General features: G+C 40.7%; 1 protein-coding gene across 9 annotated transcripts in view; it reads right to left on the bottom strand.

Annotated features, from left to right (window-relative positions):
- Positions 1-27,319, bottom strand: part of zc3h13 (zinc finger CCCH-type containing 13) — a 98,037-nt gene that overhangs the window by 20,101 nt on the left and 50,617 nt on the right. For 4 of the 9 annotated variants that reach the window (XM_048540330.2, XM_048540333.2, XM_059650438.1 and 1 more), the window contains 7 exons: positions 25,578-25,885; positions 19,800-21,644; positions 17,170-17,358; positions 15,333-15,816; positions 10,888-10,985; positions 4,723-5,727; positions 912-1,373 (listed from right to left, as the gene is read on the bottom strand). In XM_048540330.2, the coding sequence (XP_048396287.2) occupies positions 912-1,373; positions 4,723-5,727; positions 10,888-10,985; positions 15,333-15,816; positions 17,170-17,358; positions 19,800-21,644; positions 25,578-25,885 (4,391 nt within the window). The remainder of the gene's footprint in view (positions 1-911; positions 1,374-4,722; positions 5,728-10,887; positions 10,986-15,332; positions 15,817-17,169; positions 17,359-19,799; positions 21,645-25,577; positions 25,886-27,319) is intronic. The other 5 variants (XM_048540332.2, XM_048540334.2, XM_059650439.1 and 2 more) reach the window with 3 other exon arrangements.

The following is a 27,319-nucleotide window of genomic DNA, read 5'->3' as shown; positions in this document are numbered from 1 at the left end:
AGACTAGCTTTAAAATTCAAAAAGGGGCAACTACGTGGATGTGAAAGCTAAGCTAACTGAAGTAATTTGGGATAGGAGGCTAGGAGACAGATCAGTAGAGAAGTGGCAGACATTTAAACAGCTATTTCAGAGCATTCAGAATAACTACATCCTTTCTATAAAATTTCAAGGGGAGGACCACCATGTGTAGCTAACTAAAGTTGTTAAGGAGGGCCTAAAACCTAAGGAAAAACATAAAACTGCACAAACGTTAGTGCAGATCAGATGACTGGTCAGAATTCAAAAAGCGGCACAGAATTATCTTAAAAAAATCAACTGAAGCATGTTTACAATCATTGATAGGTTCAAAATAGGAAAGTTTTCTTTCAAATTAAGGGTTTCACCTTTTAGAAAGGGGGTTTTTTTCTCTCAAAAGGATGTGGCTTTGGACTCTCTACCTCAGAAGGAAGGGACAGCGTCATTAGATATTTTTAAGACTGATACACGGATTTTTGTTGGGCATCAGAGTCATTACAATCCATATTATAATGCCCTGCCACTCCTGCTTTTCCATGTGTTTATTAATTCCACTTTGAAAGTTATTCATGTATCTGGATCTTTTCTGGTACTACACTCCACTTCCTAATAACTCACCACCTTACGGAAAAAAACCCTCTCATCTCTCCTCTGATTCTTGTGCCAATTACCTTAAAACTGTGTCTGTTAGTTGTTGAACATTTGGACCAGTCGAACAGTTTCTTACCATTTACCCTATTAAAGCCCTGCAATGTCACTCTATAACTAATCACAAGGAGGAGCATGGACATGAAGCTAGATAATTTTCTCATTTATGTAAACATGTATCATTGATTCATGCTTGGTTCAGATCAGAATTTTATGCAAATTTTCTCTGTTCTATAATGAAACACTACCTTCGACGGCATCAACAGGTTCATCGGCATGGTTCTCATCACTCTCTGGTTCTTTCACCCCGTCATTTACATCCCTTTCATTGTTTAACACAGTTGCAGTTTCAACTTGCTCAAATTGCTTTTCAGATTCTCTTCCTGGTCTTAGCTCTACTCGGGGCTGTTCCAATGTGGAAGCAGCTTCTAGAGTTCGCTCCTTGTCTTTATCAGGCACTTCTGCTGGTGGCTTCTCCCGCTCTTTGTTGACCTCTCTTCGCCGGTCTCTATTTCTGTCCCTGGTTTTAACCCAGTCTCGGTGTTCCCCATCCCGTTCCCATTCCCTTCTCTCTCGTCTTTCACGATCTCGGTCAAGTTCACCCTCTTGAAGCTTTTCTCTACTCTCAAACGATCCAGCCCGGGAGCGAGCTTGTCGATCAGATTCAGGGGAGCTTCGTCTAGAACTGTGACTCCTCGAATCTTGACGATCTATAAAACGCATTAAGATCCATTACTCATTTAAATGACAACAAATTTCTGGAAGTTTTCTCCCCTTGAAATAGAAAATGTACAATTTATCAAGGGGCTGGGACCAGCTAAACTGACCAGTTACATGACGGCACCATGCAGTGTCTTTCCTCAATCAACATTTGCAATCGTGCTGACACAAGTAGTAGATTTGGTAGTCAATTCATCAGACAAGCTGGGCTCTCGAATAAAAACTGAGTTTTTAAATCATAAGGCAATTCAGAAAACAAATGATATGCTTGATCTAAAGCGTTTTTCATTTCAAAACGCACTTGCTGTGTTACAAAGTCCTTTTAATTTAACAAATGCATCACAATATATACCATATATGTTTCTGCACTATTATATTAAGGAGCAGGGATGGATTTTTGCCATAGCTTTATTGTCTACCGTTGGCATGCAATCCTTTGGCATCTAAGAACACCACATATTTTAAAGAAGGCAACTTCCTAGGTGAGTCAACAATATTCCAGTAATAATATTATTTCAGTATAATCTCTCGTGTTAGAAAGTAGTATATTAATAGCTAAAAAAAAGGGCCTGATAAAGTGTTAAAGCTGCTATGCACCAGGTTAAATCCTTCATTCCAGGACTATGCACCCTGCTGTGTCATATTAAATTTTTTTATTTTTCACTTGAGCAATTCTAATTCAACATAAGAGGAATTAAATTACCAGTCTCATTCAGAGAAGGCAGGCACAGGAAATCAAAGTAACAGTAAGGGACGCCTTTTGAATTAGAAGGTTAAACAAAGGCACCATCTGGTCTCATAAGACAGTGCAATCAAAAATCCCACAGCATTATTTTGAAGAAGTAGATAATTATCTCGTGTCTTGGCGATCTTCAGCCTTCAACCAACTTTCCTGAAACAACTAAGTGATTATCACATTGTATTTATGCTAGCTTGCTGTGTTCAAATGGACCGTATGTTTTCCCACATTACAACAGACACTATACTTAATAATACTTAATTGGCTACAGAAGGATCTTTGAAGCAGCAGATCATGAAAGACACTGTATTAATGCTAGTCCAGTTTACATTTTTCTTCTGCAGTTTCAGTAAAGACATACCGTAGAAGAAACCAACTATCTTCCGATCTGGGAATGTTTGTGTGAAATGGAAATTGTTTCAACTCTTAGCACAAATATATGTAGTGTTGATGAGGAAGAAGATTCTCAAAATTATGTCATTAAAAAAATCAGCATTTCAATGAAGAGTATTTTTTTTCAAAACCATTGTCTGTTAATGATACAAGCAGCTCTGGAAACAAAGCATTTTATAATTTTATAATTCCCAAACAGCGTAAGTCAAAAAGAGCCAAAGATTGATTAAAAATGGGTCTTCATTTCTGCTGGTAAATCAGTTCATTCGAATCATGTAAGGGATCTCAATTGACAAATAAAACAAAGACTGCAGAATTGTAACTTTTTTTAAAGAATGAAGAAATAGTTGCTTTTGGCACCTCTAGTTCAATTTGATTGCATGCTTGTATTTTACAAGAATTTAGGGAAGTGAATGCAATAATTGATTGGAAGAAAGTGCAGTATCAGAAGACAAGTAAATAGCTAATGTAATGCTTATATTTAATAGGGATGGCAATTAAAACGTGTGCAGCATTACACAGCAAATCAACTGAGCATCACTTGCAGGAAAAGTAATGGATTTGTTATTCATCCTATTAAAATGATTAGAAGAATATCCAGAAATGAGGAAAACAAGGTAAGGTCACAAATTAGGGGGCATACTTTTAAGGTAAGAGGAGAAAGATTTAAAAGGACCAGAGGGACAATGGTTTCACACGGAAGGGTGGCTCATGTGTGGAATGAACTGCCAGAGGAAGTGATAGATGCAGATACAGTTACAACATTTAAAATAAATTTGTACAGGTACATGAATAGAAAAGGTTTAGAGGGATACCGACCAAGCACAGGAAAGTAGGACTAGTTTGGGAAACTTGTTCGGCATGGATGAGTTAGACCAAAAGGTCTGTTTCTGCACTGTATGACTCCACAATAATTAATGGACAGCAAGGATGTCACAAAGGAAAAATTTCACTTGACTAAAATTTTTGCCTTTTACCTGTTCAAAAAGATCAAAGTAGACAATGCAATTTGTCTGAATTTTGACTGGCTTCAAGACAGAAATCAGAGAATGGGAATAAAGGATAGCTTTTCAGGGCAGCAAATGGAGACTTGGTATTCCATTTGCAACCAAAGATGTTCACAATTTACATGAACAATTTGGATTTGGCAGTCGAAAACATGGTCTAAATTTGCACACTGCGCCAACTTGGAGGGAGATGGGGTGGTGGAATTGTCTGTACAGAGGACCTCAGCAACAAATTACAGAAATGCACTAATAATCTTGGAGAGTGGAAACATAATTGGCAAATGAAGTTCAACTCAAAAAAATGCAAGGTAGGACATTTTAGAAGAAAGAATAATGGAGATTCAATACCCGACAAGAATAAGAGAGATCTCAGAGAACAAATGCATCAATTGCTGAAAGTTACAGGTTAGCTAGATCATCAAAAAAAAGAGGATTTCATTTCTGGAGGGATAAAACTGAGAAGTGAGGAATTATGCTAAATCTCTATCAAACTTTGGTTTAGCCTCACTTAAGAGTACTGCTTGCAATTCTGATTATCAAAATGCAAAAAGGGTGCAGAGCCACTAGATAGGGGACAGAGAATACCTACAAGGATCATCTATTTCATTTTAATTCCATCTGCAATAATATACAGAGAAGAGCAGACTTCCACTTTGGTGGATCAGAAAAGAACATCTAAACTTTTGAAATTAAGCTTACTGCGATATCCTGAAGACTGGGAATGAAGACAAGCACAACATAAATGACATATAACAACAATAATTTTGAGGAAATTGCTGGGTTGGATCAAGAGGAAAGAGTTGGTTACACACATGCAACTGTGTCCAGGGATTTGCACACACAAGATTTTGGCAAGTATTCATATTGCAAACGTCCTTGATAAGGGAAATTCCTGCTGAAGAGGATTAAGATCATGCTGAATAAACATTAATACCTGTCATAATAATGGAATCAATCCTTTCCTGTATTCTCAGGAATGATCAAGTACAGTCATTCATTGTATAAATTTAACCAGGATCCTAGCCGCAGTAAATCATTATCCCATTAATGGCGACACTATTTGTATTTGCTGCTGGCAGCTTGTAAATTGTTCGCACACTGTTTTGATTATTTAATGTAAAAAAGGTGCCAGTCTGTATACCTAGTATTTTTCAACATTTGTCACGCGAATACAATCAGAGAAGGTTGAAACCACTCTACCTGAAGAGGTGCTGCGGCTGGGCTCCCCACGTCTGAGCTGATCTATTCGGGATTTCCGTTCGCTAGACTTGATACTTCCATACTTCTGCCCATCTCTCGACGTTCCGTGCTGCAATCTCCTCCCGCCACTCTGGTCATCTCCACTGCGGTGGGTAGATTCATTGGACGGTGATCGTAAACGACTTGAAGTCCGGCTGCGGTTACTGCCAAGGCTGCTGCTTCGTTTGTGCTCATCGGTTTTACGCATACGGTCATCTGCCACGGCAGGGAGCTCCACTTTCTCCACCTTACTTCTATGACCTTTCCTTCGAGTTTCATCAATGCTCTTGTCAGAAATGATACTTTCCTCGCGTTCTGGCACATCTTCATCTGACCAGTCGCTGAAGACCACATCTCCTGTTCCATGTGTGTTTCCTTCAACGCTCTTTTCAGACACTTCTTCTACAGATTCTTCCTTTAGCGTAACAGGTGGCGTCCTGGGCCCCTTCCACTTTTTGGCCTGTGAAACCACTTCCTCATCGGAAGGCTCAGAATCACCTTTTGAGCGTTTTCGCTTCTTATCGGCGTTTTTCTTTTTCGGAGGTTTCCTAGGTGACAAAACTAAAGGTTCCTCCACTACAGGCTCCGGAACATATTTGTCAGATAGATAATCTTCATCCCTCCTGTTTCTCTTCTGAAATTTCCGTGGCCCTTTAGTCTTTTTCTTACCATATTCGTGTAGTCCGAGAAGTACCTCTCTATCCTCAGCAGCATGGTGAGCAGTGCTGTCTGATTCTCTGACTCGTGAGCTCTCAACAGTATCTGCAACATGCTCCCTTTGCTTGTCACCTGAAGAAACCCGTTCTCTCATGGAATGGTCTTCCCGCCGCCTTGCACTTTCTTTTTTGTCTGACTTCCTGTCATCCTCTTTCCAGCTGCTTGTTCTGTCTTCGACTGCACGGGACGGACTGAGGGCCCGGAAATCCTGTGGGCGCACAACCTGACTCAACAACCTGTGCTTCTCACCTGAAACAAACAAAAAACAGCACGTTCACTCAGAAACGTTTACGAATCAATTCTACAGAATTGCCTACTTCTGCCTGGATACGGGTTAATTTTATCTTTGTGATCAACACGCTACTCACCTCACAGGGCCAAAAGAATCATTCAGAAACACTTCACAGAAAGGAAAATATGATTTATAGTTTCAGTTTTTAAAAAAGTAATTTTAAAAAGCATTTATGTGCACCTGAAAGGCAGAGCTTTACAACGTTTAACACTGGTTGCATAGTCAGACATTGCCAGATGGAGGGCAGAATTCATTGGAAACATTCTACAGAAAACTTTGGCAAACTGCCTACTTAATTTAAACAGACTATTAATCTGGGGCCATGGTTCTTGAAGTGCAGTGGCAGTGCCCCTATGTCTGAGCCAGGACACCAGAACATAACATAAGTTAAGGCATGGGCCATATGCGTCAGGTGACTTACTTTGGCACTGTCAATATAATTCTATGCAATCTGGGGAGAGATGGTCAGTGTACAGAATCCAAACAATGCAAATGTTATGACATGTAAGAACAAAGAAGTCAGGGTGCGGTATGGTTTGGGCATCTTAATTTGATCCAGTTCAGAAAATTAATTTGGATTCATCTTGGCTGCCTACTCCTGAATGAGGAGGAAGAGGGGTTTTTGGAATTATAATGTAGCTTCAAGACTAACTAAACAATCACAGATCTCATCAAAGTCAGAATCACAGGGAGCAAAGTCAAGACCTTACACTGGCATTTATTGATTTCAACATCCATCAGGCTGGATTTAAGTTTTAGGATGAAATTTTCAGATTTGAGAATGTCTGTCGGTTCCAAGATAACTTCTTGATGGAATGTGCGGCAAATTGTACATTGATTCTGACCAAATTGAGTGAAGCAGGATTAAATACCAGGGGGCAGCTCTATATCATCCCTTGTAAAGTTAATCTGAATGGTGCAATTACACATTGGTTATAAATAATTATAAATAAAAGACCCTATAACAGACAACAAATAAAACGAACGTCATCTACAAAATACCTTGCAAGAACTGTGACAAACACTACATTGGAAAAACTGGCAAGAAGCTAGCCACCAGGATACATGAACATCAACTAGCCACAAAACGACATGACCCACTATCACTCGTATCCTTACATACAGATAAGGAAGGACACCACTTTGAGTGGGACAACACATCCATCCTAGGACAAGCCAAACAGAGACATGCACGAGAATTCCTAGAAGCTTGGCATTCCAACCGGAATTCCATCAACAAACACATTGATTTGGAGCCAATCTACCATCCCCTGAGAAAAAGAACAGGAAATGACATCACCAACCCAAGGAAACCTAACCAGCTAAATAGAAAGCAGGACATAACACCAACGCTTCGTCGGAGGCTCACTGATGATGTTACCTAGAATGGTGACGAAACGTCTGAAAACTAACCTTCCAGCTCAGCGAGCAAACTCACATCCAGAACCTCAACCTGAGCTACAAATCTTCTCAAAACTCGCTGGTTATAAATCTGTACAGTAGGGAACACTTCCCTTTTTCTAGGTTGTAAATACTAAAGCTCTGCCTTGTAAGCAAAACCACACAGATCGATTAGTTACAATTAAATAATGCAATTTTAAACTTAAAAGAAATTATTATGATTAATACAAGCCATTCATTCTGAAAAAAAAGTGACTAAGTCATCCAAAACATTTGTAAACTGATCCTCCCCAGCAGGCACCCAGATATGATGCTGTAGACAAATTCAGCAACACTGCCATATGGCCAATTAATTTCACAGCAACATGCCAAATGACAGCTTACTGTTTTTACTCCTGGCACTGCTCATTCTACCACTGATTCACCATGAAACAGCTCTCCATACTCCTAAAATCACAGAAATTAAAAGCTCCATCTGTTGGTCAGGGCAGCAGATACAGCATGCAGGCACACATCCCTGCTGTTACTAACCATGATAAAAGCCAACTGCAATCTAACCTGAAGATGATGCTTATGGAGTAGGTTCAGAGGCATGACTTTAGTGCTGTGAAACTGCATATGCTCCTGCAAAGCACAAACTGGTCCTAATCAGATGGGAGAAATAACATGTGTGGATTACACATGTTTAGAAGGCATCACACTCAGAATGGAACTGTCATCATTGTATTGCTGCAGCATGTCTTCATCCCATTCTAGTTGTAGGTTGCTGTGCAGAGCAATAGAAAAAAAGCTCAGAACAGGAAAAACGAATGAAGCATTAGGTTACCCATGGCTATTTCTGACCTTGCAACCAGAGGTGATCTTTCAGGAATCACTGGAGTCAGGAAGGGTCCCAGGGGACTGAAAAATGACTAATACATCACCCCAGCTTAAGATGGAGGGAGGCAGAAGACAGGAAACTATAGGCTAGTTGGTCTGACCTTGGTCATTGCTAAGATTTTAGATTATTAAGGGTGTGATTGCAGAGTACTTGGGAGCGCATGATAAAACAGAGTTGAGTCAGTACAGCTTTGTCAAGTGGAGATCACGCCTCACAAATCTGATTCTTTGAGGATGTAATGAGGAAGTTAGATAAAGGTGAGCCAGTAAACATAAAATCACACTGCAAAGAAACAGTCCCTTCAGTCCAAGCCGAACATAATCCCAAATTAAACTAGTCCCACCTGCTTGCTCCTGACCCATATTCCTCCAAACGTGCTATTCATGGACTTATTCAAATGTCTTTTCAACGTTGTAATTGTAGCCGCCTCCACCACTTCCTCAAGAAGTTCACTGCATACTCAAACTACTGTGTAAAATATTTGCCCCTCTTCTTTTTTTTAAAATCTCTTTTCTCAAAAGTGTGCCCTCTAGTCTTGAAATCCCGCATGCTAGGGAAAAGTCAATAACATTATCTCTATCTATACCTGTCGTTATTTTATACTCTTCTAATAGGTCGTCTCTCAATCTCCTACACTCCAGTGAAAAAAAAATCCCGGCCTATCCAGTCTTTCTTTGTAACTCAAACCTTTCACACCCAGCCACATCATGGTAAATCTCTTCTGAACCCTGTCCAGTTTAATAATATCCTTCCTATAGCTGGGTGACCAGAACTGGACACAGTATTCGTAACAGACCTCACCTGCACAACCTCGTCAAAACATCCCAACTCCTACACTCAAGAGGACTGAGCAATGAAAACATGTGTGCCAAATGCCTTTTTCACCACACTGTCTATGTGAGACATAAACTTCAAAGGATTATGTAGGTTTCTCTGTTTTACAACACTACCCAAGGCCTTACCATTAATTGCATAAGCCCTACCCTTGTTTGCTGTATCAAAAAGCAATACCTCACATTTATCCAGATTGAACTTCATCTGCCATTTTTCAGCCCATTGACTCATTTGATCAAGATTTTTTGGTCATCTTAGAAAACCTTTACTGTCTACAATGCCACCAATTTTGGTGTCATCCGCAAACTTACTGACCATGCCTTCTATATTCTCATCCAAATCATTGATATAAATGACGAACACAAGAGGACCCAGAACCGATAGCTGTGTGGTGGAACATCGCCGGTCATAGGCCTCCAGTCTGAAAAGCAAACCTCCACCACCACTCTCCGTCTCCTGTCATTAAGCCAATTTTGTGTTCAATTGGCAAGCTTACCCTGAATCCTGTGTGACCCAACTTTACTAATTAGTCTACCATGCGGAACCTTGTTGGAGCTTTACTAAAGTAAACAACATCTACTTCTGTTCCCTCATCAATCTGTTTGAATTTCCAGAAGATCTTTAACAAGGTGCAGCACAGAAAGTTGTTAAATAAGATTAGAGCCCATGATGTTAGGGACAAGGTATTGGCACAGATAGAGGATTGGTTGACTGGCAGAAGGCAGAGAATGGGGATAAAGGGGACATTTTCCAGGAACGGCAGCTGGTGAAAAGCTAAGTTCCACAGGGGTCAGTTGGGACAACAACTATTCGTGTTCCACATTCATGATCTGGACAAAGGAACTGAGGGCTATGTTAACAAGTTGGTAGATGATGCAAAGATAGGGAGGCGGACTGGTAGTGTTGAGGAAGTAGTTAGGCTGCAGAACGACTTAGGCTTGGAGAGTGGGCAAAGAAGTGGTGGGTGGAATACAAGTAGGAAAGTTTGAAGTTACACACTTTGGCAGCAAAAATCAGAGGCATTGACTATTTTCTAAATGGGAAAGGTTTCAGAAATCTGAAGCACAAAAAAACTAGGAGTCTCACTTCAGGATTCTCTTAAGGTTACATACATGTTCAGTTTGCAGTTAGGAAGGAAAATGCAATGTTAGCATTTATTTCAAGAGGGCTAGAACACAAGACAGCAAAGATGTACTCCTGAGGCTACAGAAGGGTCTGATCAGATAGTTTGGAATATTGCGAGCAATTTTGGGCCCTGTTTCTAAGGAAGGATGTGTTGGCAGTGGAGGAGGTTTACAAGAATGATCCTGCAGATGAAAGGCTTATCATATGAGGAGCAGTTAAGAAGGACTCTGAGTTTGTACTTGATCAAGTTTAGAAGGATGAGGGGGTATCTGATTGAAACGTACAGAATACTGGAAGGCCTGGATAGAGTGAATGCAGAGATGACACTTCTAACTTATAGGATAGATTAGGATCTCAAGTCCTAGTCTTTGAGTGAAGGAGTGACCCTTTAGAACTCACATGAGGAGAAATTTCTTCAGCGAGTGGGTGGTAAATTTGTGGAAATCATTACTGCAGAAGGCTGTGGAGGCCAAGTCATTGAGTGTCTTTAAAGCAGAGATAGACAGGTTCTTGCTCAGTAAGGGGATAGAACGGGGTTATCAAATATATCAGCCATGATTGAATGCTGGAGCAGATTGGATGGGACGAATGGCCTAATTCTACTCCCATATCTTAAGGTCTCGTTGCTAGTATTAAAGAGAACCCTTCAGCAAATTGTTCTCACTTATATGTGCAAGTAGATAATATAGTGTATGAATAAGGATGTGTCAGAGTCCTCATGAAAAACAATTCCCCGTAAATTTTACAAAACTTCCTGCGATTTCGTATCTGAAGAGGTTGCAGTGATTAAAGCTCTTCACAGAACACAGCATTTTACAGAACATCATTCAATGAATAGAAAAGCTGAGTTTATCAAAAGAGCACCCAATACACTTACTTTTTTCATCACTACTGTTGTAAGTATCGCTATCCGGAGATTCTTCACGGACACGCTTTGCCAATGGACTGAGGCTGCTTTCTGTTCGAGGTCGTTTCCTGGGGAAAAAAGTAATATAAATTCAGCACGATGGACACACAGGATGCACAGCAACTGTTAGTTTCAGTTATACAGCCACTTTCAAATCAATGGGAAACAGCCTTTAGTACATACTAGCGCAGAAGTGGCTCAGATGTCAGAAGTGGATCTCAACTCCCAGCTAAGGCCCCAACCACAGAAAATTATTGCTGTTTATATTATTCAACAAAAGCTGTAAACATATTAAATGACTTAAACTGTAAGTCTAGACTGCATTTTCTATTCATCTCATTTCAGCCAAAGTTGCATTGAAAAGTTCTCAAAGCATTGCTGGTGTATGGTGACATAGCAACCAATAGGATGTTACCATTCAGTACAGAATACACACAGTTCACTCTGGCAGCAATGCACAAAGTCACTGCCCGGGTCATTGTGCACTGGCCTACAGACATACGTCTCCAATACAGGTCGCCAGGAAGCGTTTTTTTTAGATTAGATTCCCAACAGTGTGGAAACGGGCCCTTCGGCCTAACAAGTCCACACCGCCCCTTACAGCATCCCACCCGGACCCATTCCCCTATAACCCACACATCCCTGAAAACTATGAGCAATTTAGCATGGCCAATCCACCTAGCCTGTACATCTTTGGACTGTGGGAGGAAACCGGAGCACACGGAGGAAACCCACAAAGACACGGGGAGAATGTGCAAACTCCACACAGACAGTTACCCAAGGCTGGAATTGAACCCGGGTCCCTGGTGCTGTGAGGCTGCAGTGCTAACCACTGAGCCACCGTGCTGCCCTAAAGAGCAGAAAAATGGGCTGGTTTTATTTCCTCATTCTTAGCCTGAGGGTGTTCAGGCCCACAGCAGTATTTTCAATGCTTTTTGGTTAACATCAACCAACACGTGGTGCATGAGGTTGACAGGAAAGAAATTAATATGAAAAACATTACATAATAAAGCTTTCCCATTTTAATTATATGTACCTGGGTTCTTTTTTAAACTTTGGTTGTACAATGAAGTAATATTTCTTGTAAAAATAAACCTTTTAAACATTCAGTTTAATTTTTTGTTCATAAATATGTTTCACATGTACATGTTTGTGCATCATTCTGCACATAATCTACTTTTGGCGTTAATAAAACAACCCAATATCTCAACTTAAAAACTTTTGTAATCAAAAGCTTAGTGCCAAAGCCACATTTAAGGGTTTCCATAATTGCTAATAAGACAGTCCAAACCCATTCACAATGGATTTCATTATACATTAGCTCATCATATTACATTTCAGGTGCAAATTTAGTCACATATTTACATATTTCACATTGAAAACATGAACATAATTATAACACATTGTTCTTATTATGCTTGAAGCATCAATGATGAGATACGTAATACTGCTAGAATAAGCATGTTTTAATACATAATGGAGATAGAATAAGTGTATTATCTAATGCATAATGGACATAGAATATTTTTGACCAAATGTTAAATCACTTTTGATTTGATACAATGCCTGTGATCCATAAAAATTAATTATGCACCAGTAAAGAAGTTAATCTAAGTGGAACTGACCACGAGGGGCTGAATTTTATTTAAATGGAGAATGAGTGCAGAAAGCTACAGCACATTGGGATTTTCGGAATCCTTAGGCATTAATCACAAAATGCTAGCAACCAAGTTCAGAAGGTAACAGGGAAGGCAAGTGGAAAGTTGGCCTTTATTTCAAAGGAAATGGAGGCTAAAAATGGGGAGGCCTTGCTAAAACTTACAAGGCACTGGTCACATCACAGATGGAATACTGTGAACAGCTTTGGTCCCCTTATCTAAAGAAAGATATATTAGCATTGGAGGCAGCCAAGAGAAGGTTCACTAGGTTGATTCCAGGTATGCAGGGATTTTCGTATGAGGGAGAGGCTGTGTGGGTTGTTCCTCTCGTCACTGTTATTTAGAGGAATGAGAGGGAAAGATAAAGACATCACAGTCCCAGGGAACCACAGGGTTGCTCTCAAATGAGAGGGAGGGACAACTGATGCTGAGTTTAGCCTGAAGGTCAGCACACTTTTGGCAAGAGGTGAGGTTGAGAAGGCAGGAGCTTTTTAGTAACTTCAGACAGTGCAGGAATCGAACCCTGTTGGTATCACAAACTAGCCATCCAGTCAACTAACTAATCAACCCCCAAAAGATTTGCTCAACCTGTCTATTTGCGTTTGCAGATCCATCTGTCATTCTATTCACCTGTCATCCACACTTACTTTTGTTTCAACCACAAATGTGTCTACAGTACATTGACTTTTCCACTCACCCATGTCATTGATATATATCATAGGTAATTGTGGCCCCAACACTTTGACACTTCACTAGTTACAGGTTGCTGCCTTGAAAATGTCCCTCTTATCCCAATTCTCTGTCATCTACTACTTATTGTTCTATTAGGTCATATATTGGTATGGGTACAGGGCTGGTTCTATCCATGCCAATATATGATCTCAAACACCATCAGCTCTCATCTTAAGGAGCCTAACATCTGGTACCTTATCAAACACCTTCTGAAAGTTCAATTGCATCCACTATTTGCTGTTTATCTACCTTGCCCATTATCACTCAAATGAATCTACTAAATTTGTCAGGCATGATTTCCCTTTCATGAAGCCACACTGACTCTGCTTGATCATATTATGCATTTCTAAGTGCTCTGTAATTATATCCTTTATAATAGTTGCAAATCTTTTTCCAGTAACATATTAAGCAAACTCACCTATAGTTCACTGTTTTACTGCCTCGTTCCCTTTTAAATAAAGGTTTTACATAGACAGTTTTTCAATTCTATAGGACTTTTCCAGAGTCTACGGACTTTTGGAAAAGATTACCGACAGTATATTTATATCACTATAGCTATTCCTTTTAACTTCCTAGGATACATGCCACCAAGGGACTCACGAATCTTTAACCCCATGAGTTCCCTCAGTACTTTTCCTCTACTGCTAGTTACTAGGTTTGTTTTCTTTCCTCCTTTTGACCCTTGAATATTTAATAATTTTGGAATGTACTACTGCATTTTAGTGAATATTGATGGAAACTAATTACTCAAGTCCTCAGTCATTCCGTGGTTCCCCACATTTATTTCCTCAGCCTCAATTTCCAAAAGGCCAACATTCACTTTGGCATTTCTTTATCTTTTTATATACTTAATGGAACTTTTGCTACAAGTCTTGATAGCACTTGCAAATTTATCTGCAATGTTTATTTTCTCCTCTTTTTTGGTCATCTTTCCTTGGTTTTTAAAACTTTCTCAATCCTCTGGTTAGCCATTAATCTTTTCCACATTGCTTATATTTCCTTTCAATTTGATGCTATTGTTAACTTCTCTGGTTTAACATGATTGGCTTATCCACTTGCTAGAATCAGTGTGTCTCACTGGGATATATCTTTGTTATGAGCCATGATTATTTTCTTAAATGTCTGTCATTTTTCCTCAAATGTTTTTGCTGTTAAACTCCTTTGCTGGTCCACTCCAGCCAGCTCTGCCCTCATTCCTTACTAATTTACCCTTATTTAATGCAGTTTATTTAGTACAGTTGTTTCCAACCCAAGTTCTCACTGTCAAAGTGAGTGCTAAATTCTACCATGTTATGATCACTGTTTCCTACTGGATCTTTAACTTAGAGATCATTTATTAAACCTGCCTCATTACACACTGCCAGATCCAAATAGTCTCACATCTGATTGGATCCGCGACATTTTGTTCTAGGAAACTGTCCTGAATATACTCCACGAATACTTCCTCATCGTTACCTCTGCCAATCTGATTATCCCAATCTATGTGATGATTAAAATCATCCAGAATTACTGCCTTTTATGGAAAAGTACGTTTTATGGCACTGAGAAATCAGAGAAAGAAAATGGGAAGATACAGTTAAACTGGATTGCTTAGGTAAGAACAAGATGTTGAGCCTTAGCCAAATGTGCACGTTTAAACTGTTCGAAATTCGTGTTTATACTTGGTACATTACTAAATTAGAAATATGGAAAGATATTCAGTATGACGTAAAACCCTGATTATGCCTTGGGCTTATGGGATGTAGCAATTAGTTAGGTTACCGAAAATATCTATTGAAATTAAGTACTTTAACTTTTGCTTCTCTACTGAAAAGAATCAGGATAGCCAGAGATTTATTAATCTATGCAGCAGCAAGTGGGTTTACTTTGCTACTTTGTGAAAAATAACTTGTGTAAAAAAGTGAAAATTGATCTGTAGTCATGCATTAGTCAATTTGCCCTCATGTAGTTCAAGAAATGAGATTGAATATTGGCTCTGTTAAAACACATGGATTAATTTTACGAATGTACTAAGCGTGAACATACCTTGTTTTTCTTTCTCCGTGACCTTCCCGCAAATCTCGGTCTTCTCGCTGATCATCCTTTTTATCTTTGCGTTCATCTCTTCCTTTATCTTTCTCATCCCAGTCTTTTTGCTTCTCCCTTTCCCGGTCCCTATCTTTAACCCTCTCTCTCTCCTTCTCTCTGTCCCTTTCTCTGTCTCTCTCCCTGTCCCTTTCCCGTTCTCGCTCTCTCTCCTTACCCCTGTCTCGTTCCCGTTCTTTCTCTCGCTCTTTCTCTCGATCTCGTTCACGGGCTCTTTCCCGCTCCCGCTCTCGATCTAACTCTCTTTCCTTTTCTCGCTCTCTGTCTCTATCTCGATCTTTGTCACGATCCCTTTCTCGCTCTCTTTCCCTTAGCCTCTCATCCCTCCTCTCTTCTCGATCTGATCTCCTCTCATCCTTTTTGTCCTCATGGTCATGATCATCAGTTCGGCCAGGATGCCGTGTGCCAGAACTAGCTGCATGGTCTGTAAAACAAAGAAAGCATCTAGATCAGAACAGAACCAATTATACTGAATCTTACAGCACAGGAGAAGGCCACTTGATCCGCAGTGTCTGCGCAAGGCTCTTGAAACATCTCTCCCGACAAGTTCTGTTGTGTTGCTCTTTATTACAGAGTAGTTCCTCCAAGGAGTTCCTTTTCAAGCATATATTTAACTCCCTTTTGAAAGTTACTAGTGTGAAATTTTGCAACCATTTTTGAAGAACCTAAAAGTGTTAAATCAAAGTCATCGTAAAGATCATATGCAATTAAATTTGGCAATTTTCAATGGAAGTCTTTTATTTATTTTGTGATAGGAATAAGGAGGTAATTCATTAATTACAAATAAAACCAGAAGTTGCTGGAAAAACTCAGCAGGTATGGCAGCGTCTGTGGAGAGAAAGCAGAGTTAACTTTTTGGGGCCAGTGACTCTTCCTCAGAGCAGGTTCTATGAGTGATGTACTGCTGCTAACTTTGGATGGTATAGTCAGTAATCTCTACTCTCATGACATTGTTCTAGCATCATGATCTTAACTGATGTTCAGTATCAATTTTTCAAGCCTGTAATTTCGTATTGCGTGAATAAGGAAAGAATGAGATAGAGACAGATGGGCATTTTCAAAGCATTTTCACCCAAGCATTCGCCTAACCATTATTACAGAAACTGCCTATGAGAAAAACCTGAAAAAGCTCCAATTTATTTGTATGGATCCAGGAGCAGCTAGATCAGACTATAAAAATATTACTTTCTGGACCAACCAAGGTACTGTAAGCCCTCAACTTTAGGGAAATTCTTTAAATGCTCAAAATCATCTAAACATTATTTGCGGCTCCACACATATGCTGACAACACCTAGCTTTACCTCATCAATCCTTCCACGCCTCCAATTTGAATTGGCATGTTCAACATTCAGGAATGGATGAACAGAAATGTGCTCTGATTGGGAAGAATGAAGCTATTGCCTCTGGCCCTATCAAAAACAGTTCCTAACCTCTGATACTTCTCCTTTCTTTGGCTACTGTATCAGTCTGAATCAGATTGTACACAGCTTCTATGTACGACCCAACCATCAGCTGAGCTGTCCATTCTGCATCACATAGCCTGTTTACTTCCATCTCTATCACCCATATCCTCATTCAGCCCTCCTGAAATGCCACTAAGATCAGTAAGGAAGGACAACATTTCAAATATACTTACAACAATGAAAAAACTTTCCTTATTCAAATTGTAATGTATTGAGAACTTTCAAAGGAAATATTTATAGATCTGAGCTCAGGTTACGAGGAAGGCTGATTTGGCTTCAATTTACCACTGTCATCATCCATTGCTGCCCATACCTCTTTCGCGATCTCTATTTTCACGCCTATCCCTTTCTGTATGACCACGCCTATCAAAGGAAGCATCCCTGCTTTGGTCTCGATCATATCGATCTCTTTCTGTGTATCCAGTTCTTGTATCCCAGTTTTCATGGTAACTGCTGCTTGTGCTGTGTGTGTCAAATTGAGTGCCTCTAGTTCCACGGCCCCCTGGAGAGATCAGAGATTTGTTTATTTTGCATTGCAAAATGAGCGCTTCACCAGAAACATGCAGACCCTGTTCATAATATAGTCTAATTGTGCCTAGCATGAAAAAGCATGAGGATGTTTTCTACAGACTCCTTTCAATGATGACGACTTTTGGAATTTAAGGCCAAATACAAAATGGTTGCATTTTCCTAAAGCAGTGAAAATCAGTGTTGAGCGTTACTTTTAGCTCAGATCCCTTGCTGTAGGTAAAACATTGTTGGCTCCCAAACAGCAATTTTAGCTACAGCAAAAGCTGTGTGGTGTGACAAACAGAAATTATTAGTTATTTTGCTTCACTCGATCAATGTGACAAACTACAGGACACATGGGCAGCAACACAAGAGTTTAAAAGAAAGGATGTGAAACTTGAAGGGAATTTATGTGTCAGTTCGACTAAAATTACAAAAAGACAATGTGAAGGAGACTTCTTTATTTTGTAACACAAACAAAAGGAATTTTAACTTTTCCTGGTGCAGCACTAATTTGATAAAAATATCAGAGGAAAAAATTCTGCTGGCTGACCAATTAATAATGGATTGCTTAAAGATAAAAAAATGAACAATCTTCTAGTTCAGGAAAGGTCTGCAGTTCTGTCAACAAGAGAAACTACAAAAAAGAAACTTGCTTCCATATAGCACGTTGAACATTCTCAGGATGTTATAAATGGCTCAGGGACAATTAACTGGTTTGGAAATAATTTGAACATAAATAGGACTGGCATAAAATGACATGGACTGGATATTCCAAGGAGTGGTAATCAGTCAGATGATCACTTGCTTAGATTTCCTTCCATTTGGACTGAGCTCTGCATTTTTATTCAAGAAATCCAAACCCAGCTCCTTCAGAAATGCTAAGCTTAGCTGAAATAAACACAAATCTCTCGTAATGTAGAACAGTCAGGGGAAATCAAATTATGCCCTCTTGTGTGGCAGTGCGTCCTGTTCTAGAAGCACAGCCAGACGCTTTAACAGCTGCTGTGAAAGGATAAGTGCCTGCGGGTAAATGTGGGGTTCAGGAGTCAGTTAGTTAAGGAGTTAGGTTGCCAGGAAAAGTTGTAGCGTGCTTAGGGTTATCTGCAGGCAAGGGGCATGATGAGGAAAGGTGGCCTTTAGGGAAGTGGGTGAGGGGCAAGAGCGAGAGGGAGAGGGAGAGCAATTGGCATGACGAGCAGCAGCCAAGGCAGGTGTTAGGGCTGGGCAAGACGGTCTTGTGCCCCAGGAGCTCAAGCCAGTGGTTATGTCAGGTCCTGGGCTGGGGGTGAGGGGTGTGGAATCATGAATGTTTGGGAGGTCTGGTTGGGGAGACAGGGTTGATCACCCAAGTATCCCAGAGTGGCGGAAGGAGGTGTCAGCCTGATAGGCCTCTAATTACCCAACTTTTCCTTAGCTACTAATAGAATCAGCACTTTCCCTACATGAAAGGGATTTCTTGGAGGCCAGTTGACCATTAGAATCTTCAATTTCCCAGGAAATTCCCACAGAGTCAGCTGCATCTGGATTCTGCTGGGCTCCAAAGCAAAACTGAGGTCTGTACTGCTCCAATGACTATCTACTGACTGGAATAATTGGGACAATAGCTTTGATGTTAGTGGTGGTTAAGGGATCTTAGCCTTTTGTCACTGCACTGAAATGTCGAGACTGGTTTTGGAACCTTAATACCTGAAGCGATTTTTAGGTTTTGTGAATTGGAAATACCTTCCTGCTCAGATTGATGACACCTTTCACTTTCTTTTATTAAGATCAGGCAATCTGATTCAGAGCAAGAACACAACATGTAGGTCTGACACCGTATTCTAATTTGTAAGCCAGCTGCTCAGGATTTTGTAAAGTCATTGATGAGCTTGCCAAGGGGACAGCTCCCTTAATTTAAGATGCCCACTGCTCAAGGAAATATTGCTACTCAGAATTATTAGATTAAGTCACCCAAATTGTAGTCTCCTATTCTCAGTTCCAATGCATGGTATCTTACTCCCAATAGTCTTTTACATAGAGATATTCACTCCTTTTGGCAAATTTCAGTTCCACAATTGCACATGTACAAACTTGCATGAATATGACAAATGTAACTCATCAGTGTGGATGACTTGTAAATTTAAAGTTGCTTACAGACCTCTAGCTTAAATTAAGCCATCTTCTGAAAGTCATATATGAGAAATCATTTTTTATGCTAATCAACATTGCTGAGAGAATTGTAGATTGCATTTGAGATTTCACTATTGCAACCACAGAACATTCCCAACTAAACTCTTGTGTCTACTATTTATTTTGGGTTTCATTATGCAAGCAAAGCTGTTTCAGAAAAAATTCTGGATGCTTCCCATAAAGATTTTGTGCAGGTGGGAGCAAACCTTGAACAATGGAATTGGAATTCAACAAAATTATAATAAAATATATAAATCTCACCCTTTTCCATTAAGTCTGATCCTCTTCCTCTCCCCCTGGCTGTCCTTTCATTTCTGGAGTCACTTCTAGCATCGTTTCTGACATCATTCCGGCTCTCACTCTTGACATCAGTCCTGGCATCAATCCTGCTTTCACTCCTCATGTCAGTCCTGGCATCACTCCTGCTTTCACTCCTCATGTCAGTCCTGGCATCAATCCTGCTCTCAATCCGGCTCTCACACCTAACATCACTCCTGGCATCATTCCTGCTCTCGTTCCTGGAGTCACCCCTCCCCTCGCTCCTGGAATCATTCCTGCACTCTCCCCTGGAATCACCCCTGCCCTCGCTCCTGGAGTCACCCCTGCCCTCGCTCCGCAAGTCCAGCCTGCTTTCGCTCCGTGAGTCACCCCTACCCTCAGTCCTGGAGTCCAGTCTGCTTTCGCTCCGGGAGTCACCCCTGCCCTCAGTCCTGGATTCCAGCCTGCTTTCGCTCCGGGAGTCACCCCTGACCTCAGTCCTGGATTCCAGCCTGCTTTCGCTCCGGGAGTCACCCCTACCCTCAGTCCTGGATTCCAGCCTGCTTTCACTCCGGGAGTCACCCCTACCCTCAGTCCTGGATTCCAGCCTGCTTTCACTCCGGGAGTCACCCCGGCCCTCGCATCTGGAGTCACCCCGGCCCTCGCTCCGTGAGTCTAGTCTGCTGCCACTCCGGGAGTCAATCCTGCCCTCGCTCCTCGAGTCACCCCGACCGTCGCTCCGGGAGTCCAGCCTGCTGCTACTCCGGGAGTCCAGCCTGCCCTCGCTCCGGGAGTCGATCCTGCCCTCATTCCTGGAGTCATTTCTACTTTCGCTCCTGGTGTCAATCCTGCTCTCGCTCCTGGTGTCAATCCTGCTCTCGCTCCTGGTGTCAATCCTGCTCTCGCTCCTGGTGTCAATCCTGCTCTCGCTCCTGGAGTCAATCCTGCTCTCGCTCCTGGAGTCTATCCTGCCCTCGCTCCTGGAGTCTATCCTGCCCTCGCTCCTGGAGTCTATCCTGCCCTCGCTCCTGGAGTCATTCCTGCCCTCGCTCCTGGAGTCATTCCTGCCATCGCTCCTGGAGTCATTCCTGCCCTCGCTCCTGGAGTCATTCCTGCCCTCGCTCCTGGAGTCAATCCTGCCCTCGCTCCTGGAGTCAATCCTGCCCTCGCTCCTGGAGTCAATCCTGCCCTCGCTCCTGGAGTCAATCCTGCCCTCGCTCCTGGAGTCATTCCTGCCCTCGCTCCTGGAGTCATTCCTGCCCTCGCTCCTGGAGTCATTCCTGCCCTCGCTCCTGGAGTCAATCCTGCCCTCGCTCCTGGTGTCAATCCTGCCCTCGCTCCTGGAGTCAATCCGTCCGTCGCTCCTGGAGTCAATCCGTCCGTCGCTCCTGGAGTCAGTCCTTCCGTCGCTCCTGGAGTCAATCCTTCCCTCGCTCCTGGAGTCATTTCTACTTTCACTCCTGGTGTCAATCCGGGAATTTTCATCTTTGCTATGACTTCGACCGTACTCACGGTCGTCATGACACTGTTCATCTTTCCGATGGGAGTCTCTGCTTTCTCTATAGTCATGAGCATCTCGTCCAGAACGTTGCTCTCTCAGATCTCGAGAGTCTTTGCTGTCTCTGTAATCCCGGAGGTCTCGTGTATCACGAGTCTCGTGTGATTCTCTGTAATCTCTGCGTTCACTGTTGTCTTTCACTTCTTTGCGATCGCGACTGTTTCGAGTATCGCGGCCATCCCTGTGCATTCGCTCATCCCTTTCTTGAAGAGTAGTCTGATCATGTTCATAATCCCGCTGGTCACGACCATCTTTGTTCTCCTTTTCTCTTTCCCGTTTTCCTCTGCTTTCTAAAAAGAAAGAGTGTAATTAGTTTTTAGAATAAAATTAGTTTTATCAGTTAAGTGAGACAAAGTATGTTCTCTGCGCAAAAACCATTACAAGCATTACAGGTGCTGAGTCTTGAACTATCGAAGTCTGAATGTTGCCTGAATTCTTTACAGATAAAGTCTTAATGGTTTTTAAGCGATAATCATTTTTCAGCAATTCAATACAATTAATCACTACACTATTTAGATTCTAGAGATGGCGGAACAAAGAATTCAATGAAGTGGAAACAATAGAGCTAACAACTTTTTGTAACAGTAATTTATGAATTTAAGGTAAGATAAAACTTCACAATTTTAAAAATGATAAAATCTGTTGACCATATTTTAAAGTAGAATATTGCAAAAAGTTATGAAGCATAATTCATTCTCCACATACAGCCCACAATTAATAGAACAATTGAACATGAAGTTTGTGTAAGCAAGTTTACAGCATACTCCTGGAAGAGAATAGGTCTGCTTAATCAGTTTGCCATTAGCACCTCCCTTTAAGCTAAAGATAGAAAAGACTTTCCATAGTAGTTTTTAATACCTCGGGAAGTCCCCAAATGCTTTGCAGCCAATGAAGTACTCGTAGTGAAGTCACCATTTAATGCAAAATTTGGGGCAACCAGTTTACACACATGAAGCTCCTATAAATAACGACACAAAAATGACCAGACAATCTGCTTCTATGATGCTGATTAATCAGAAAACCAGAGATGCTTCCCCGTTCTACTTTGAACTAGTGCCTCAGCATCTTATACATCCCACTTGAGAGGCTACACAAAGTGTGGTCTTACCAGTGCCTGGTATAGTTTTAGCAAAACTTCAATATTTCCATTGTCCTCTCCCTTTGCATTTGCCTTCATGAATACCTCCTATTACTTGCACACTAACTTTATGTAATTTACACTTGCAAATCCCTCTGTGCTGTAGATTCTTACACACGTTCCCCATTTAAATAATAGTTCTTCTATTCTTACCTCAGTTTCCCACATCATATTCCATCTGAAAAGTTTTTGTCCACTCACTCAATCCATCTCTAACCCTCTGTAGACTCTGTGCCACCCTCATTACTTGACTTTCTACCTGTTTTTGTGCCATCCGCAAACTTGGCTATAGCACTTCATTTCCTTCATCCAAGTCATTAACATACATTGTGCAAATAATTGTGCATTGATCGATGTGGCAGGCCATTTGTTACTGATTGCCATCCTGAAAATGCCCCCTTCATTCCCAATTTTTTGTTTTCTATTAATTAACCAATCCTCTATCCATGCTAATACTGCACTCCCAACACCAGTGGCTCTTATTAAGTAGCCTTGTGTGTGGCACCTTACCAAATGCCTTTTGAAAATCCAAATATATTATATCTATTGACTTTCTTTCATGTATTTTGTTTGTTACCTCTTCAAAGAACTCAAATAAAATCGCGAAGTATCACTTCCCCTTCATGAAGATGTGCTGACAATGCTCGATTTCATGATGCTTTTCTAAATATTCTACAATACACACTATAAAGCAGATTCTAACATTTTCTCAATGACAGTTATTAAGCTAACTGGCTTATAGTTACCTTCCTTTTGTCAATAAGGGTGTAACATTGGCATTTAATCCTCTGGGATGTTACCAGAATTTAAGGATCCTTGGAAAATTATTACCAGAGCATTTACTATCTCTGTAGATAATTCCCTTAAATCTGTAGTATTTACAATGCAACGCATCAGGTTTGGGAGACTTTCAGCTTTTAGCTCCATTAGGATGGTGCCCTGAGCTGACTGACCGGCAGGTCTTGCAGGTGGAACACCTACCCTGCCAGATCCAGGAATCCAAATGCTAACTCGATAGCCTGAAATATTTTAACTGTGTCAGGGCACCCAGGAACAACCTTGGTGTGGTTGCCACTGGTTGTCCAGTTATAGTGATCTCGTCCACCAGCTATTAAATCTGGTCCAAAGCTTATAAATAATTACTTGCTAGAATACAACCTAAATATTACTACAAGGAGACACAAAAACAAAGCTTTTTGTGTTGCACTCATCAGCATTAAAGCAGATTTATAGCTACTCAGCGAGCTATGAGGGCAAATCCTGCTATACATTTAATTTAGAAACCCACCAATATTACACAAGTCCAGCAAGTGTTTTTGGTTTGATTTTGAGTAAGGCTGGTTAGCTATGTGGTGGGTGAAGTCTAATGAATAAGAACTTTGACTCTTCAATAAGAATGGCCTGCATTTTGCTGATTAGTCACACTTGTTAGGAGTGACTACTTCAAGCACTTTGTCACATTCATGCCTGTACAGCTACCCAAGAAACAATAGCGATCTAGACTTATTTGCCAGCATTGTGTGGATCAGATATCGTTGAACTTATGAAATCAGCAAATCGTACAGTTGATTTCAGTCTTAACAAGTTATATGCCCAAACAGAAGGATTCCTGCTGGGCCAAGCTCTCACAAACATTTTCCAACAGAAATATGTTTTCAATGGAATGATACCTGTACACTTTACCCCTTGCATATTTCCTATATGTAGATGGCACATTCACTGTCGTCAAATCCCCAGCTAAGAATTTCCTTACATGTCCAAACGGGCTCTATCCTTCATTCAAATTCACCTCTGAAATGGAACCATCAAATGAGTTCCTTTTCCTTGATTCCCAAGTTGAGAAATTAGCCAGAATTCTCCACGTCTAACTAGCACACTGATCATACACACAATGGGATTCGTACAGTTCCATGTAGGACTGTGGCCATGCCATTTCGTCCTGAAAAATGTCCAGTCTCATTTGAATTAGCCTGGAAGGGTAAGATATCTCAAAGTTTGAACGATAGATCAAGCTTGTTGCCTCATGATGCTATGATACAATAGCAGTTTACTCCTAATAGGATGCTGCCATTAAGCCAAGAAAACATTCTACCTATCACACAAACGAGTCACATGGTATTTGAATCTCAGTGTCAATGCAGTGCTAAGTACAAGCAAACCCTGAGGAGGAGCAGATTGTACCAAACAAGCATATCTTTTCAGCTGTTTGTAAAAAGCAATTTTGCAAAACAACACTGCGTTCAACTTTTGATATGATTCTGCAGTCAGACCACATTTGCTATATATTCCCGAATATTAGAAGAATTACATTGACAACTAACTTGGATTGTCCGTTGGGGACCAATTACTTGCACTAGAGGCTGCATATATGAATTCCCACAATCCTGTTCTTCACAACAGAAAAAAAGCATGTACATACAGTGCGCAGGTTTCCACTCAACAAAATAGGTGACAGCCACTCTCAGGTTTCATTTCTTAAGGCAATGCCTTGCCCAATCAGACAATCTGCCTGGTTTAAAATTTAAACAATGCTGGACATTTAACTGTCCAGTAACCGGTACATTCTCCATGTTAACACCTCTGCCAATCAATGGCCGCTTACTAAATGACTCTCTCCTCTCATACAATATAATGAGCTTTTCTTCCCACTCTACTTTGGTACTTCTTGAGAATTGTCTCGATGAGATCAAGACAAGAAGCTTTGACTAAATGTTTTTTTTTTGCAATCCTGAGTATACCCTATTTAGCCAGCTCCACCACTCTGGAAAAAAAAGAATTTCAAAGATTCATGACTTTCCAAGAGAAGAAATTTCTTACTCAAGAGATCATTTTTATCTCTCTGCTTACTCCTATTACATAGAGAAGAATAGAGCTGATTATGTGGGAAATTGCAGAAATGAATGACTGTCTTCCTCAATACAGTAAGAAGCATTGTACCAATGTGTAAAAATGAAGTCAATGGGTATCAACAATCACTGGGCATTCAAATACATTATATCTGATACAATCAATTGTAACTACTTGTTAAAAATACAAGATGCACTTAAACTCAGCTTAATTTTTCCCATAATCCATTTGTTTTTACCTTCCCTTTTTTCACGACGTCGCTCTTGTAATGGCGAGGTTTCCTGTTCATGTTTGCCCTTTTCTTGGCCAGAGGATCTGTGCCTGACTGGGCTCTGTTTTCTTTGTGGAGATGAGGAGCGTGGAGCATAGGGTGATGGAGAACGCCTTCGAGAAGGAGTTGCAGCACGATGGTAACTCGGTGAAGTGGATCTCTTGTGATGTGGTGACGTTGACTGTCTTGTTCCAGGTGAAGCTGACCGTGAGGATGGGGAGTGCTGCCTAGATACTGTGGGCGTTTGATGTTGTCTCTGGGAAGATGGCGATCTGCTAAAGGGCAACATTCTGAAAGTTAACTCAAATCCTTAAAGTAGTTTTAAAAATGCCTTTAAATATAACGGTGCTCCTGGAAAGATCAGAATAAACACAATTTATAGTTTCTAAATTCATATTCGTGTTCACATTTACTAATTAGGTTTACCGTGAAATCTTAAAACCAAAATTCCATTTAAACAGATCCCTCTCCTGATAATAGCTTTTCCCATTACAAGCTCTTTCAAGCTTGTTTATGTCCATGGCGTTGATGAAAAAAAAAGAAAAATGAATCCAGCGATTCACCAGCTTCATAGCTGACACTAACTTTTCTCATTCTGGGTTAAGGTGTATTGTCACAGGAAAATTATTGAGGGGTTTCGGACACAATGGAAAGCTTCATTAATGATGAGGAAAGATAGGCCAATGGTGACTGCTAGCAATACTCCACGCTGGCTATGCAAGCCATTTAGCATTTCCTTTCATAATGTGCTCAACTGTTTCATTTTTATAATGTTATACTGTCATTTATGGCATGGAAAGAGGCCATTTGGCCTTTCTAGTCCAAGTCACTTCTCTACAGAAAAATCCAGTCAGTCCCATTACCCAACTTCTGCAAGTTTATTTTCTTGAATTAGCCGTGCTATTTTCTACTCAAATCATTGAGTGTCTCTGCTTCCACCACCCTTTTCGGCAGTAATTTTCACTCACTCAATACTTAAAATAAAAACTGCTTCCTCACACAAACCCCTGTAATTTTCTGCCCAAAACCGTATAATACTGTCTCCTGGTCTTTGTACCATCAGCTAATATGAAGAATTTTTCTTTGCCTACCTTACTAAACCGGTCATAATCTTGTACAGATCTATCAAATCTATTCCTAATCTCCTTTGTTCCAAGGAGGAAACACCATTTTCTCCAAAATAAGCTTGTCGCTACAATCCTCCATTCTTGGAACTATTCTGGTAAATCTCACCTCTACCCTCTCAAGGATCCTCATATTTTTTCTGAACTGCGATGATCAGAACTAGAAGCAATTCTCCATTTGTGGCCTCATCAAAGCTTTGTTCAGGATAATTTCCCTGCTTTTGTAGTCAATGTTTCTATTTATGAAGCCCAATATTCTATATGCCTTTTTAAGCACTATTTCAGTGTGTCTGGCCACCTCCACAGATTAAAAACATGCACCCCTAGACCTATTTCCTCTGTACTGTGCCATCAAATCTATATTACGTCTGTATACCTCCAAAAAACACCTCACCTTTCTCTCTTGCAAGTTTCACTTGAGTGCATTTGTTCATTCTGCTAGCCCACCTACTCATATCATATGTATCATTCTCGCTGTTTACCACTTGTCCAATTTGGATACCATCAGTAAAATTTGAAATTCCAATATCTGAGTTATCTATTAATTGAATAAACAATGGTTCTAGTACTGACCCTTGGGAACTC

This window comes from Stegostoma tigrinum, chromosome 12 (assembly GCF_030684315.1).
Source record: "Stegostoma tigrinum isolate sSteTig4 chromosome 12, sSteTig4.hap1, whole genome shotgun sequence".
Classification (NCBI taxonomy): Eukaryota; Metazoa; Chordata; class Chondrichthyes; order Orectolobiformes; family Stegostomatidae; genus Stegostoma; species Stegostoma tigrinum.
The sequence above is the reverse complement of the archived record's forward strand: the minus strand, read 5'-3'. Positions and strand labels throughout refer to the sequence as shown.